The 15,617-nt window shown below is 44.4% G+C and overlaps 1 protein-coding gene across 1 annotated transcript in view; it reads right to left on the bottom strand.

The window, feature by feature from the left end:
• Positions 1-254: 254 nt before the first annotated feature.
• Positions 255-15,617, bottom strand: part of dpf1 (double PHD fingers 1) — a gene marked incomplete at its 3' end in the record, with an annotated part of 44,541 nt that continues 29,178 nt past the window's right edge. The window contains exons 9-12 of the mRNA XM_083985497.1: positions 5,151-5,270; positions 2,551-2,663; positions 1,660-1,741; positions 255-325 (exon numbers count right to left, since the gene is read on the bottom strand). Of these exons, the coding sequence (XP_083841623.1) occupies positions 255-325; positions 1,660-1,741; positions 2,551-2,663; positions 5,151-5,270 (386 nt within the window). The remainder of the gene's footprint in view (positions 326-1,659; positions 1,742-2,550; positions 2,664-5,150; positions 5,271-15,617) is intronic.

Raw genomic sequence — 15,617 nt, forward strand, 5'->3', positions numbered from 1 at the left:
GAACAGTTTCTGGAGTGAGTGCGACGCTGCGGGTGCTGTGTGCTCAGTCGTGTCAGAGGTCACAGGGACGAACTGTAGAGGAAGTGGCGGCGAGTAGATCAGAAGAGGAGGAGGGGTGAGGTGGTGGGGGGGGTGTAGGGAGGGGAGAGGAGGGGAAGGGGGGATGGGTGGTTAGCTGAGGCACAGAGAGCTGTGACGGAGAGGTGGTTTGGGAGAGGATGAAGGGTCGAGAGGATGAGGCGCAGCTTCGCAGATTAAGTGAGGGTGATGTAGGCTGAGGCCTTCTCCTTCAGTTGTCTCAGACACAGATGACAGCTCCAGCTCCCTGCAACACACACACACACACATAGAGAGAGAGAGTGAGCAGAGATCGGAAGTTCAATCACAGCTATTGTAAAGCCTTGTGGATTAATCCCTCATTTCAGACGGGGCGGCATTAAGTAACACTGTAAATTAAAGCCCCCCATGGTAAAACTATCACATGCTGTGCCTGTGGTTTGTCAATGCAGAGGATTTGACAACTAGTTTGGTTTTGGATTTTAGCGTGGGATTTGTAACATTAATTAAACATCATCTACTTGAGACAGATGTTAAAGTGCAACTTTCAACCTTTTTACACTTCAAAGAGAATGTAAACGCGGCTGCATTGTGGCTGGATACGGCGGCAAAACACATGAACACACGAGCAAATTACTGTAAGAAAAACATCCTCATAAACTCGACAATAACAACATGCACGACTAAATACACAAACACGCTGCAAGAACACACAATGAAAACAAATATTGACGAGAACCCGACGTCGATAACTTCAAAACTCACAAAGCACTGAACCCCAGAGCGTTTGTCTGTTTGCTTTAATGTCGTGTGTTATTTGCAGTATTGCGTCTGTGTATGTAAATATACGTCGGCCACCCGTGTCACAGCTCACACAGGTCTCTGCTCTTTGAGTGTGAAACCGAAAATAAGCGGCTGCTGCAGATTTTCAGAGGTTCGTTTCTTCTTGTAAATCACCAAAAAAAAAAAAAAAAAAAAAAAGAAGAGCAAAAGAAAAAAGAAAGTGTTGCGTGTGTGGGCAGAGCATGACACTGTTAGCGAGTGTTGATCACGAGCGCCACTGCTACTGTATGTTCAGCCAAGTGACACGCTTGCCATGGAAACAGATTATCTTTTTTCTACTACCCGTTTCCTCGGCAACGCCATCAAACATCCTTAAGGCGGCAGCCATCTTATGTCTAAAGTAGTGTAGGCAAATGACAGTTTCAGGGGTTTCGGTGCATATATAGAAGGTATTTCTCCGGTTCTGTGATCACACTCGCACACACAGACAGAGGATCGGTCTAGTTCATGGAACACAAGAGTCCTCAAGCTTCCTCGATTAGTTTTATTCTCTAAATCTCAGCTGCTCCGATCATCTGACTGTTTGGACTTGAGGTTTCTTCTATCATCTATCGTCTCCCCCACCTACAGGACAGGACAGTACAGACGGTTACGTAATCCTGTACTAAAAACAAAAAGCTTCCCGGTGGCCGCGCTGTGCAGACTTGACCACATGCAGGTCTGAACGCTTGAGGACTCCTGGTGTGCAGCATCTCTGGTTATGTGTGTTTTTTTTTTTTTTTTTTTGCGAGTGCTTGTCGTCGTCGTCGTTACACATACCCTCCGGTGGTTCAGACATGGGAGGGCTCAGACAGTACATGTGGTAGCCTCTGTCGCAGTCGTCACAAAACAACAGCTGGTCCTGGAACAGAAGAGAATATTCAGATAAACAGATGTCGGTATGAAAGGACAGATTTGAAATCAAAGCTGAGGACAGAACGGCGTTTGTTTCAGTGTGTGTTATACATGAGGGTATGAATTTGTATTAATAGAAAACAAAAAAGGGGTTGTGAGGATTGATATACATCTGTGTCTCCTGGTTGTTCTCAAACTGTGACAGTCGTGAACTCCACAACTTCCCGTCCTTGAAATGATATTTCTTCATGCTGCAGAACAATAATACCCTTCACTGTGACTTTGTCGTCCCTTTGACTTTGTGTGTCGTGTAACCTCCTTATTCTGCAGGACTGAAATAAAAACATGTATTTGTATTTATTGAATATTTGACGTCTGCGTTTCCTCTAAAATAAATTCTCTCGTGGATTTGAAGCTGTTTCATTTCCAGGGAGGCTCATTGAGCAACGGTATAGCCCAGTGGTTAGACACCATCCTACAGCCAGAGGGACCCACTCTTGCATACTGAGAGTGAGACACTGAATCTAAACTAGGTCCTGAATCACTGCTGCTGCTACTTCTCCTCCTTCTCCTTCTTCTTTCTTTCTCCCAAGGATCGATATCAAAATGCCCTGAACTTGCAGCAACTGATCGAAACTTGAGGCGAGAGGTTATAGTTTATTTAAAATATACTATGGGAGTGTATTATGTGTATGTACAGTGTGTTATATAGTGTGTGTGTGTGTGTGTGTGTGTGTGTGTGTGTGTGTGTGTGTGTGTGTGTGTGTGTGCAGCCACATGTGTTGTTAACATGCAGTATATAAAGTGAGATCCTACGTCATTCTCAGAGGTGCCACACAGGCTGCAGGACTTGCACTCGATGCACTGCCAGCGATAAGTCCTCACCGCAGCCGTCATGTTCACTGTGAACTGCAGACAGGATGGGTGGCCTGGGTGCACACACACACACACACACACACACACACACACACACACACACACACACACACACACACACACACACACACACACACGTACCCACACATGCACACAAGCACACGCCCACACAATGTTTTTTTTCACTATCACTGTCTGTGCTCTGAGAACCGCCACCCATCATCCACCTATTCTATCCATCCGTCCGTCAGCCTGTTTGCTTTATGCGTGGGATTTATTTATATTGGAGGAGGGGGAGGAGGAGTAGGGAGGGGGGAGTTGGAGGGGGAGGGGGGGGGGGGTACAACAGTCGTGTTTTGCAGATGTAAACATCACATTAACTTGAGATGGCTGGAAGAATAATTTTTTAACAGCAATTTTCCTGCATTTTTCTTTTGTGTGTAAACGTTAAAGGTGAAGAAACATGGTGATATTTCCTGAAATGGCTCAAAAAATAAGATGCATTAAGTTTGTTGTTGTGATATAGTAACAAATTCCCCCGAACAATACTAGTTGAGTCAATAGAGCAGGAAAATAAATTGTCCGTCCTCGCTAATGCAGTCCATTTAAGCTGCCTCTTCTTCCTCCTCCGCCCTTTTATTTCAGGTTTTCGTGGAACTTGCAGTTACATGATCATGTAAATAGAAGATATTATGTCATCCTCATTCCTTGACCTTCATTTGTCTTCTTTGTGAGTCATTATAAAGACGAGGACCATACCAATGTTTTGCATGCTTTAGCCCATTCACTACAAGTCACGTACATCATTTTTGGTTCTCTCTTTTATTATTCAGATGGAAAGAAACATATGAGGGAAAAATATATACAGTACATGCAAGAAGAAGAAGTACACAAATTATTCATTATATACACTGCAATCTCTGCATGTATACATGTAACCAGAATAAACAAACAAAAATAAATAAGTAAAAATAAACAACAACCATACAAAAAAATCATACTTAAACTCTACTCCAATGAAATTTACTGCACAACCAAAATACATACTACTAAGCTGAGACCATTCTCTCACAAATTCATCTAAGTTCCTCATTATACATGGGAGTCTCTCTCTCAAAAGAAGAAGAAATAGACAATGGTTTATAATATCACAGATGTAACGTAGGTTGATGTACAAAAAGCCAGGATTGAGAGGTTTAAAACAATTTTGTGTTTTTTCTTTTCTTTCTTTTTTTTTTTGTCAGACAAGAATGTCACAACAAGATTACACTTGACTGAATCCAGTAGTAGTTTAAAACCAAGAGCCAAGAAACGTTCATTCCCGCCCTTGGAAAAACAGTAGGTTGTGTAAGTTTTTTTTTGTTTTTTTGTGTGTGTTGACAATCTGCACAGCGTGTCGTTATCATATGTATTGCATATAGTGGGAGCTGCATGCAAACTTGTTGAGTATCTGAAGTTGTATTTCGTGTGATTTATCTAATCTATGTGACATTCTCTGAAGCTATGATACAAAACTTTACAAAATCTCTTTAATCTCTTTACAAATCTGCTCTCAGCTGTGATTCAAGTGTTATCAATCATTAGAAATGGATTATACTGTATATAATAGAATAGCACTTTCTCATCTGACTTTGATTCCTTCAAAATAAGACTTTAAATTCCTGCCACTTTTTTCACCTCTCGAGTGATTTAAAAAAAAAAAGAGAACTTCTTCTTGCAGAGAAGATTTGAGTACATTGTTTATTCTAAGCATGCTGCTGTGTTAAAGAAGTTCTCATGTGTTTTCTACCTTTTCCAGGCAGTAAAGGCTTTCTATTCCTGTCCACACAGAGGGAAAGTCAACTTGCAGAAGATAAGGTGAGAAAAAGGCAATAGGCCTACTATTGTACGTCATGTTTTATTTTGTAAGTTGTGTTATTGCTGAATACTAATGCGGCGATCTGCATTCAACCCTGCTGCAAAAACACAACTTACACAATGAACGCAGGTGTGAATTTGGCTTTAAAGGACAATGACCAACCAAAGTAGTGCCCCTGATTACCAATACTGTATAGATACCGTCTGTCGGCGGCAAGTTAATTATCAACCTTTGTATATTTATGTAATGGTATTTGCATATTATACCATATCTCCAGTAAGGGTTATGTATTTTGTCCTTCAGGGCCACTGTCTCAGGTCAAATCTCTGCAAATTGGTTTTCAAACTGTAGTAAAAAAAAAAAAATTGTAAACACCATTTCTACCTGCAAGGTCAACAAGCTCAAAAAAATTAAAAACAAACAAACAAACATTACAGCAAATGGTTATTATTAAGTATTCTGTACATGATTTGTAGTCGATTGGGCTGAAACAAAAAAATGAAAAAAGCAACAAAAAAAAAAACACTGGTATGGTCCATCCAATTTTTTTAAGCATTACAAGAAGCGAAAGTTGCATTTTGTTTCGTAGCAGATATGAAATCTAGACTCCACACAAAGGAAACTGTGCATCAACAGAGGACCGCCTTCCTCCTGCCAATCATCCCCTTCAGCGGTGCCCTACCTGAGCGTCCACAGTCTGCACAGGAGATAAGGTCTTCAGGACAGCCGGTCTTCTTTGAGCCCCCGAGGCAGAAGTCGCAGTAGCCATTGGCGATCACTGAACCGTCCGGCGCTTTCTTGGCTGGAAGAAGAAGAAGAAAAGAGAAGCGTGGTAAGGGGAAAGTGGAGGATTTCAGCTTGATCCCCTCCGGGCTGTTGGAAGAAGGGGGATGAAGAGTGTAAACTCATAAGTCAGTGTTATGAAATGTTGCCCCGGCCTGGAGTGAAGCCGCTGAATTAATCACTACACTATAGCGAGACAGATCGGAGAAGGAAAGTCTATAAAAGTCTGAACGTATCAATAGATCGGCCGCCATGCACTGAGGTGTGCTGCTGGCAGGGAAAACATTGACTACTAGTTGAGTATTGCACTGACAGAGAGTGATTACAGCTAAAAAATGTCGAGATGTGAGACAAAGAAGACGAAAGAGGAAAGAAGATCTGTAACTAAAAAGTCCCCCGTCGCCTCTCAGACTCGCACACTATCCCAGCTGGGCACAACGACGATGCTCTGTCTGTCTCTTTTTTCTTTTTCCATCTGTTTGCTTTGGTAAAAACAAGCACTGGTGCAGGCCGCCGCCGGAGCCTGGGACTCGCCAAAAAAGCCGAGGCTCACCCAGGAAGTGAGAGGGAAGGGGAGGCGGGAGGCAGGAGGAGGAGGGGAAAGAGAAAGGGAAAGGGGGGAAAACAGAGGGGGATGTCCACTGGGAGCCCATGGGGTCTGGTAAATATTGTCAAGAGTGGAGAAGGGAGGGAGGAAGAAATGGAGGAATATGGGAGAGGCGAGTGTGTGTAAGTGTGTGTGTGTAGGAGGCAGCGGGACAGACCTGCCGTCATGCTGAGTGCGGAGAGGCAAGTGCTCCACGTGAAGCTGTTTCATAATAATTATTAACAAGAGAGAAATTCCCCTTTCCTGCCTGAGTGCTGCTGTGTACATATATATAGTACATGTGTGTGTGTGTGTGTGTGTGTGTGTGTGTGTGTGTGTGTGTGTGTGTGTGTGTGTGTGTGTGTGTCCTACATCTCCCACCACCGACCCCCCCTTTGCTCCTCTGTCTGTCTGGCTGCTGGTTAGCCTTCCTGCCTGTCTGTCTTACTGCTGTTGATTGCATAATCTCTTTAATGGAAGCAATCACATAACCACTGCAGACTATTCTGCATGTGTACTGCTCTTCTTCTTTTTCTCTGAGATCTATAACGCAGCGGACAGGTTCTCCACACACACACACACACACATACACACACAGGGGGTCACACAGGTACACACATGCATATAGAGAAGATATAGATATAGATATATACTGTCGGTATAAAAAAGACATTCGTCCTGCAGAAAGACAAAAGACACAGCCAGGCGTTGCAGACAGAGAAGTGCTGTAGGTGATACTGCTGCTGTGTGTGCGTGTGTGTGTCTGTGTGTGTGTGTGCACATGAGAGGCAGAGAGAGGTCATTAATCCATCCATTTCAGGGTGGAGTCCTGTTTGGCCGGAAGGGGAGGGCGATGAGGAGGAGGAGAGGGTGAATTTGATGGAAAAGAGAGAGAGAGAGAGAGAGAGAAAGAGGGGTAGGAGAGAGAGATTGGGTTTCTCCACCACAGGGTCTGGCTTTAATCCTCTGAGAAATAAAATAATAAAAGAAAGAGAGCAAAAAAAAACCTCTCTCTGATCAGGATGAGAGACAGAAAGACAGACAGAGAACAGAGGAGGGGAGGGAAATGATAAGCTGTACCTGCTCCTGCAGAATTCAACAGAGTTACGCTGAGTTAAAAAAAAACATGAGCGGGAGGGAGAGAGAGAGAGAGAGAGGTGCTGTCATTTATACCAGCACAATCACAGCTATATGGGAATTTAGTGCCTCTCATACAGTGGTGCAGTGATGGAAAACGAGGAAGGGGGGGGGGGGGGGGGGGGGGTTCAACCATCGATATGAATAATCATCAAATATACTCAACAACAATATACTCATTGTCACACACACACACAGTGATTTTCAGTGGCACAGTTTTGCAGACAGATGCCACCACTCTCTCATTCTTATATTATCTTATCTTATCAAACTGTCACCAAAATACAGAATATTAACAATACAACAAATAAATCCAACAGTATAGTCCATAATGTGGACAAGACTACATCTGCAGCCATGTTTAGCCACCCGTGAGGCCGCGGTGATCTTATAGTTTAACATGAGCAGGACTGTGTCCAAAAACCATTAGGCTACATATGAAACACGGTGTAAACCAGGGGTGTCAGAGGGTCCAATCCGGCCCTCGGGATGAATTTGCCAAGTGTGAAAATTACATAGAAGTCAAAAGAGGCATAATATTGTTAAAATTGCACGAATTTTTATCAAGAAATTTCAGGTTGTTCATAATATGTTTTGTAAAAAGATAGTTTGTTTGTTAAACATTAATTTGATCTCTATTTTTAGCCTTGTTGTAGCAGTACTAGCTCCCAATGGCTGCGCGAGATGTGCGAGATTTGCTGCCAGATGTTCTACCGTGTTTACTTTATCATACATCCAATGGTTTACAACGACAATGAACATCTCACAGCAAATCTTGCGCATGCGCACAAACATAAACAGAGCCACTGGGAGCTACTACTACAACAAGGCTAAAAACAGAGATAAAACTAAACTTTTTCCATGTGGTGGCTTCAGGACACTCGGGTCAGTACAGACGAGCAGTATGGAGGTATCTGGATGTTTCATAGTGTGTGTTTTGGACAATTCAAACTCTATCCGCCGCCATTATATGAAAATCCGTGGCCAGTCAGACCCCCCCTGGAACTCCAAAAGCGTTCCCAAACCCTTCCTTGGCATGACGGTGAGTAGATGATTGGTGGATTATCGATTTTGGATGAAGTATCCCTTTAATATCGCACTAAAATAAAGGGGAAAATTCAAAGTTCTAACCCTAACCCTTTATACTGTAGGTTACCATGCTAGGTTACCAGGCCCCTGAACTACACCCCTGGTGTAAACTGTCTTCTGTTTTATTTTGGTGTTGTTATTCTCAAAAACGTGTGCAAAACAAATGTGCACAGTGGAACCAGAGAGGCAGTAAACATGCTGGAGACACGACTGTTTTCTCTATTCTGCAATAGAAAAGAGTCATATTTTATACATGTGGCTGACGGTGGTAAAATACTGAGTCGGATAAATATATGGAGAGTGGCGTGCGTGACCGAACCAGGAAGGAGTTTCAGACACAGTCCGGTCACGCTAGCATTTGCTAATTGGCACTAAATGCATCATGGGAATCCTGTCAGGTATTTAAAGCATCATCGAAGTTTTAACTCATTCAATATGAATGAATCATACAGTGTGTCCCTTTTTTTTTTTTTACAGTAGTTCCTGCACTACTTCGGCCAAAACTATCAGTTGAAATTAAAATGGCGGACTGGTTGACAGCTATGCTACTGTAGCTTCTTGCTTGATACGGTGAAGAGCTGTTAGATAGTGGTCGTACACCGTGAGCCGTACAGTAGCTATAAGACAGTGTTTAAGTGTTTACACTTTAAGGAACGGAGAACACAGCCAGATGTTTACCGAGCGTTGCAGACGGGTGAGTAAAAGGGTCGAGGCGTGCGTGGCGGCTGCGGTGCGCGGCGGCCTGCAGCCAACGCAAACACTTTTTTTTTTTTTTTTTTAGTCTTCTTGTGCTGGTCAAACAAATTGCTTTTTATCTTTGCTGCTTTTATTTGGGCTCACTGCTGCTGCTGATTGGGCCTCGCAATCCCTGGTGGGATAAAGTAGTCAGGCAGGCACACATGTGGACGCACACACACACACACACATACACACACACACAAACACACACTCACATGCTCACACAAATCAAACACATGCAGGCTGCATTTTATCCGTGTCTGTGTGCTACGGTTATGTGTGTGCATGTCTGCCTGCCTTTTGTATTCATGGCTGCGTTCATGTGCAAGTGCTTGAGTATGTATGTGTGTGTGTTTCTCTGTGTGTGTGTGTGTGTGTGTGTGTGTGTGTGTGTGTGTGCACGGAGGCCCCAGAGAGTGAATCAGCAGGTCCTGACGCATGTGAGTGAGCCGGGGCTGCCCGCTGGCCTGCCTGCATGGAGGAGAAAAAACTCCATCAATGATTAAACGCCTGCGGCCATGTTTCAGAAGCCGCCTGCAACCACAGACACGCCATCGCTGGCTGAGGGAGGGAGGGAGGGAGGGAGGGAGGGATGAGGAGGACAGTGATAGAGACGGAGAATAAAGAGGGATGAGCTAATGAGCAAAATAAAAGAGATATATGCCAGGTTGGGGGGGGGAAAGAAATGAGAGATTTGAACAAAGAAAGATGGCACAAGTCGGGCGGTTCTTCTCCTCTTCCCCCTCGTTACCTCTCTACCTCTCTTCCTCCTGTCCCTCTCTCCCTCTCTCTCTCTGTCTCCCAAATCCTTACCTGCTTCAGCCTCCATATCTGACTCCTTTACCTGACCCCCCCTCCTCCTCCCTCCCTCCATCCATCCCCCCTCTCTCTCTCTCTCTCTCTCTCTCTCTCTCTCTCTCTCTCTCTCTCTCTCTCTCTCTCTCTCTCTCTCTCTCTCTCTCCTCTCCTCTTCCAATTACCAGGAGGAGTATGAGCAGAACCGCACACTTCACAGCTTTCAAGTGTTGGAGAGAGATCCTCCTGGGAATTATCCAGCAAGAGATGAATCCTCAAATGCTCCTCACCCCCCCCCCTCTCTCTCTCTCTGCTTTATAATGCCCCCCCCTCCCCTCCCTCCCTCCTTTCCTCCCTCCACCGTCTCATTTTCTCTCCATCCCACCTCTATGCTGCTCCTTCGTTATCTCACATTGTTATTTTGCTCTCTGAGCCTGAACCTCCTGCCCTGCTCCTTTCTCCAACTCCTCTCTTCCCCCTTTGCCTCACTTTTAATTTAAAAAACTACCGGTAATTGTAGATTCTCACATTTCTTATTTTATTTATTTTATCAGCAGTCTGATGAAGCGTTCTTCAGGGTCAGGCTGAAATATTGAGTACCTGGTTTCCTCGGTAAACACAAAACACGAAGAATGAAGAAGAAAGAGGAGGAGAGATGGAGCAGAGTGGAGTAGATAAATTATGAAAACACTCAAATATAAGATCCTTGCATTCAGATCGCTTTGTTATAGGCTACATCACAGCTAAACTTCACAACATTAACTTTTCATTAGCTTAGGAAAAGCAACGCTGATAATTAAAACGGCTTTTAAAATGGTCCAAAATTAGACAAACGTTTCATGAAGCTCATAAAGTAACACGTCTGGACACTACTGTATAGTTAATCATGGAGATAGGTGATCTTCAGTGTATAGCAACAACCTCTGTGTTAATGCCACATTTACTGTAAATTGAGTCTGCAGTGTCTATAAAAGGCGAGAACAGAAGAGATCTCCACCCTCTGACAGAATATAATTGTATCTGAAGCTTCAAGAATAGGTTTATTTGAAGGATCTGTAACTAATGGTGACCTGGATAAGAAGAACATTTCTAACACTGTGTAGCCTAATTAAGAAAAGCAGAAAGATTTTAAAAAGAACAAAAAATAAAACACAAAAAAAAACTTTGTACTTTTTTTTTTCTGTATCAGCTTCAGACTTTCCCCCAAAGTTGTGACCTTGTATCCTCCTCATCCTGACGTTCTGCCTCATTTTCCACCTCTTTCGCTCTTCCCTCCTCCAACCTCAAGCTCTTCACCCCCTTTCCACCCCACCCCCCACCTCTCCTCCCCTCTTTTCTCTCCCTCCTCCTCCTCCTCCTCTCCCCCTCACAGACTCTGACCTGGAACCAACCAAACCACAGCCCGACTCCGGCTGGTCGATAATCTCATCCTCTGGCCGGCCACAGTGGAAGCCTCATCAACTTAGCGCTCCCATCCGAGGGGAATTACCACTGCCCCCTCCCCTCCACTCCCCTCCCTTCCCTTCCTCCACACACACACACACATGCAACACACACATACAAACAAACAGACCTACCTGTAGACTGCCCCCCCCCCCCCCCCCCCCACCTCACTTTTCTCCATCTCCTCCCGCTCCGTGATTTGTTGCGTGTTTAACATTTTTGTGACATTTACTTGAACTAATCAAAGTGATTTAATGCGCTTCTTTTAACTTCAATTATACTCCCCTTCTGTTGTGTAGATAAAGGTAAGCCCAGCCATTTACAAAGAAGCGGTTGCCGTGGTTACTAACATCACAAAACTTGGTTAATCGAGGCTGCGTTTCTTTTATTTATTTATCTATCTATTTATTTATTTATTTTTTATTTCCCGATGGTAAATAACAAGTAATAATGGTTGGGAGTGTGAATGTTTTCACTTGGAGTGTATCTGTTCTTCGCAAATTACCGAAGGTAGAAAACGCTCCCATTACTGCAGGTGTAGAAGGAGGAAGAGGAGGAAGGTGGGAAGGATTTCAGGAACAGACGATGCAAAGAAAGAGAGAAAAGGAGAAAGAGAGGAGGATGAAGATGAGGAGGCACAAAGAGGGGAGGAAGGGAGGGAGGGAAGGAGGGAGAGAAGGAAGGAAGGGAGGTGGAAAAAAAAGAAAAGAAGTGGCTCCCGTTGTATCGGAGCAGCGGTGTGTGAAAACACACACTCTGCACTCCTGTCGCCTCGCTGCTTAATGAGGAGAGCCTCTCAGGAGCAGAGACACACACACACATATACACACACAGATGAAACACACCCACAGCCAAACCACACACACACACACACACACATACAGTAGAGTATGCACACACACACACACACACACACACACACACACACACACACATACACATACAGTAGAGTACGCACACACACACACACACACACACACAAATACACACATACAGACACACTCAGAGATTTACAACCGAGCCTTTGCATAATAACTTTTGCCGTCCAGTTTTAGTCGCCCATCCCCCCACATGCTCTCTTTTAATGTGATGAATGAGAGTCCCTGTAACCCTTAGCCACACACACACACACACACACACATACACACACACACACACTTAATTACAGTAACAAATATTGTGCATGTCCAAACAGGGAACAAAGGGAAAAACAAACGGACATCCGAACCGTCGCAGGTTCGTTCTCACAGTCACAAATCCCAAATTCTGGAGGAGGAGGAGGCGTCTTCAGGTTTTTTTTTTATGCAGACAAGGAGGCAGAGATGCAGTCAGATGGAAACTGTCAGTCACAGATGAAAAGTCACTGCCTTCCCCTCTCTCTCTCTCTCTCTCTCTCTCTCTCTCTCTCTCTCTGTCTCTCTCTCTGTGTCTCCATCTTTCTCCCCTCCACTCTTCCTCCCATCCTCTTCCTCTTTGCACTTTCATGCATTCTCATTATTGCTGCCGCTCTCTCTGCCTCTGATTCGATCTCTTCTCTGTGCCTCATTGTGCTTCATTTTTTTCTCCCCCCACTTCCTTTTCCCTTATTTCACTTCTCTATCTTTTTTTTTTTTTTCCTTTTTTACTCTCAAAGAGGAAATTGGAACTCCTTCCTGCAATCCATCTGTTGTCACTCTAATGCCTGCACCAGTACGATGCTCTGCTCTGTTCCTCCTCCGTTTTCCCCCTCGTTCCTGCTGCTTATTCCATCGCTGCACCCACCAAACACACCCCACCCCTCACCCATACACACACACACAAGTACTACTTTCACTCATGTCCAGTCAGCAGGTTGCGTAACTCCCAGTGCATTGTGGGTCTGGATGCATGCATTTGTGTGTGTGTGTGTGCGTGTGCGTGCAATGCAATGTGAGCTTGTGTGCAGCGATGACATTGCAAAGGAAAGAGGACAGAGGCAGTTTTGGTGCATAATAAAACTTGATCTATGGTTGCTTTGTAATCACACTGACCCGCAGGAACACACACACAGACACACAGACACACACACAATCCGTCAGGCTCTGCAGTCTGCAGATATGTGCACATTAAGCCAATAGACACACATGCAAATAAATCACACACACACCCCCTTTAAATCATGCATGTAAAGAAATCACACACTCAAAGACAGAGAGGCTACTTCAATGTGTGTGGATACTTTGTGCGCACATGCACTCACATTTGCACACGCACTTAAAAAGAGCCACTTAGCCGGGCTTGTGTCCCTGTCGATGAAGAGTTAAAATGCAAATTATTAATCCTATTTTGTTCCAGGGGGGGAGAGTCGGCTGGGAATGTGACTGTGAAATCCTGTTTGAATTGCGCCCATTGCCCAACCCCTCACGCGCTCCGTCCACTACGAGGAAGTGTCAGCCCTGCATGCGCCGTCATGTGCAAGTGTCAAATGACCAGTCGTGCAAAAAACAAAACAAAACAAAACACAGAGAGTGAGGGGGAAAAGTATATATTTAAGTTAGAAATGGAAATCAATCTGCGTCTTATTATTGTGTTGATTGTGCAGTGAAGTGGGGAGTTTGAGTTTCTGTAGGTGGAGCCGTTCTCTTCTCTTTGTGTGCTCAGTCGTACTAACTACTGTACCAATTCGATTTTTTTTCTTTTACTACAAACAAACCAGACTTGGTGCTGTTGTGCAGGATGCGACGCAACAAAGAGTTTAGACTGCTGCAATGTGCAACCAAAAAAAAAAAGTTAAATCTCAGCTCAGAGTTATGTCGACTCACATTTGGACTTTTTTTTTTATCGTAGAAAGGATCATTGATTCATTTATTTATGACTGTGGCATGTATGAAACTGTTGCATTGCTCGCTGTGCTTCACAATTACAGTCAGTCACAGACAGACACAGAGAGAGACTTCAGGAGATGGATGGAGGCAGAGAGGATGGATTTGGAGCTGGTGGGTTTGGTGGTTTTGGTGCAAAGGGAGGGTTGTAGTGTAGTAGTGTGGTATAGTTAGTACACGAAGGGATGGGATGGGAGGGGGGGGTCAGGGGGGTCTTATCCAAACATGGCCAAGACAACTGAGGAACCACAAAACAACCAGGCAGCCCACCACCACCACAGCAGCAGCAGCAGCAGCAGCAGCAGCAGCTCATCTTTAGACAGAATAGCAAATGAAGCAGACTCCAATATTACCCTGCCTCACAATCCCAACTGTCTGGGGGAATCTATATGATGAATCATGAAGAGAATTTTTTTTCTTCTTTTTCTTCTTCCTCTTCTTCTTCCTCAGTCTCTACAACTCTCTGCTTCTCGCTCTGCTTCTCTCTTTGTCTGTTTTCTCTCTCTCTCTCTCCTGCCATTCTTTATGTTATTTTTAATGAACTCTGTGCCCCATCCTCTCTCCTCCTCTCCTCTCCTTCTCCTTCTCCACTTCAACTTCCTCCATTCTTCTTTTTCTTCTTCATTCTTCCTCTCCTCTCGTCCTCCCTCCATACCTCTACTCTCTTTCTCTCTATTCATCTTCCTCTTCCTCTCTCTCTCTCTCTCTCTCTCTTTTCAATGTACATAACAGTGTACTCTTTAGGAGGGAGCCCTGGCGGTATCTATGGCAACCGGATTGCTAGGCAACAGCCGTTTCTCCCTATCCTTTCCTTTCCTTTCCTTTCCTGCCGCCGTCGCCGCCATGCAGCAGCAGCAGCAGCAGCAGCAGCGGCGGCAACAATCAACCAATCAAAAGCTGAGGAAGGATGCCGGTGTGCGTGAAAAGTTCAGAACACATCCAGAAAAGCAACGAGCACGCTACACACACACATGACACACGCGTGAAATCATAGGAGAAGGTTTGGCTTTTCTTCATACTCCAAAATAAATTTAAAAAATTTAAAAAGTCAATTGAAATATTGAGTTAATATTGATTAATTTGCCGTATACAGAGGTTTTGGTAGCACTAAAGACGTCTGTGCATCTGCCCGGTGACACTGCTATAAATGGCAAAGCAATAAACACACAAGAGCTGGAATCGCACCACACTTCAAATCACCTTGGCTGTATTATTCAGAAGAGAGAGAAAGAGAGGGAGAGAGAAGGAAACAACAGAGGCAGTGGTGCACATATGGAGTGACAACAGACCTAGACTGGGGAGTGGCCGTTTTTAGGGCTGGTCAGCGTTGGTTTATACAGTATATTGATGTTGTTGGTTGATCAAAATTTGTCCTTCACTCCTCTGTCTGCAGACAGGAGGAGGAGGAGGAAGAGGAGGAGGAGGAGGAGGAGGAGGACAGGGAGGCCATTTTGAGACACAAAGCAAAAAAAGAAGAAAAAAAAATTGGAGAGAGGGGAAGAAAAAAAAAACACAACAACCAACAATGGTGAGTAGGAACAGAGGGACGCTGACCTTCAAAGGGCTCAATTACATGTCACACACACACACACACGCACACACACACACATGCACACACACAACTATACATAGACACACACACACATGTACACACACAAAGTTGGGCATGATTGCCCATACAGCACATTCACACAACACATGACTCACACATTGCACACACCAAAAAGAAATGCACATA

Source organism: Trachurus trachurus, assembly GCF_905171665.1.
Source record: "Trachurus trachurus genome assembly, chromosome: 13".
Taxonomy (NCBI): Eukaryota; Metazoa; Chordata; class Actinopteri; order Carangiformes; family Carangidae; genus Trachurus; species Trachurus trachurus.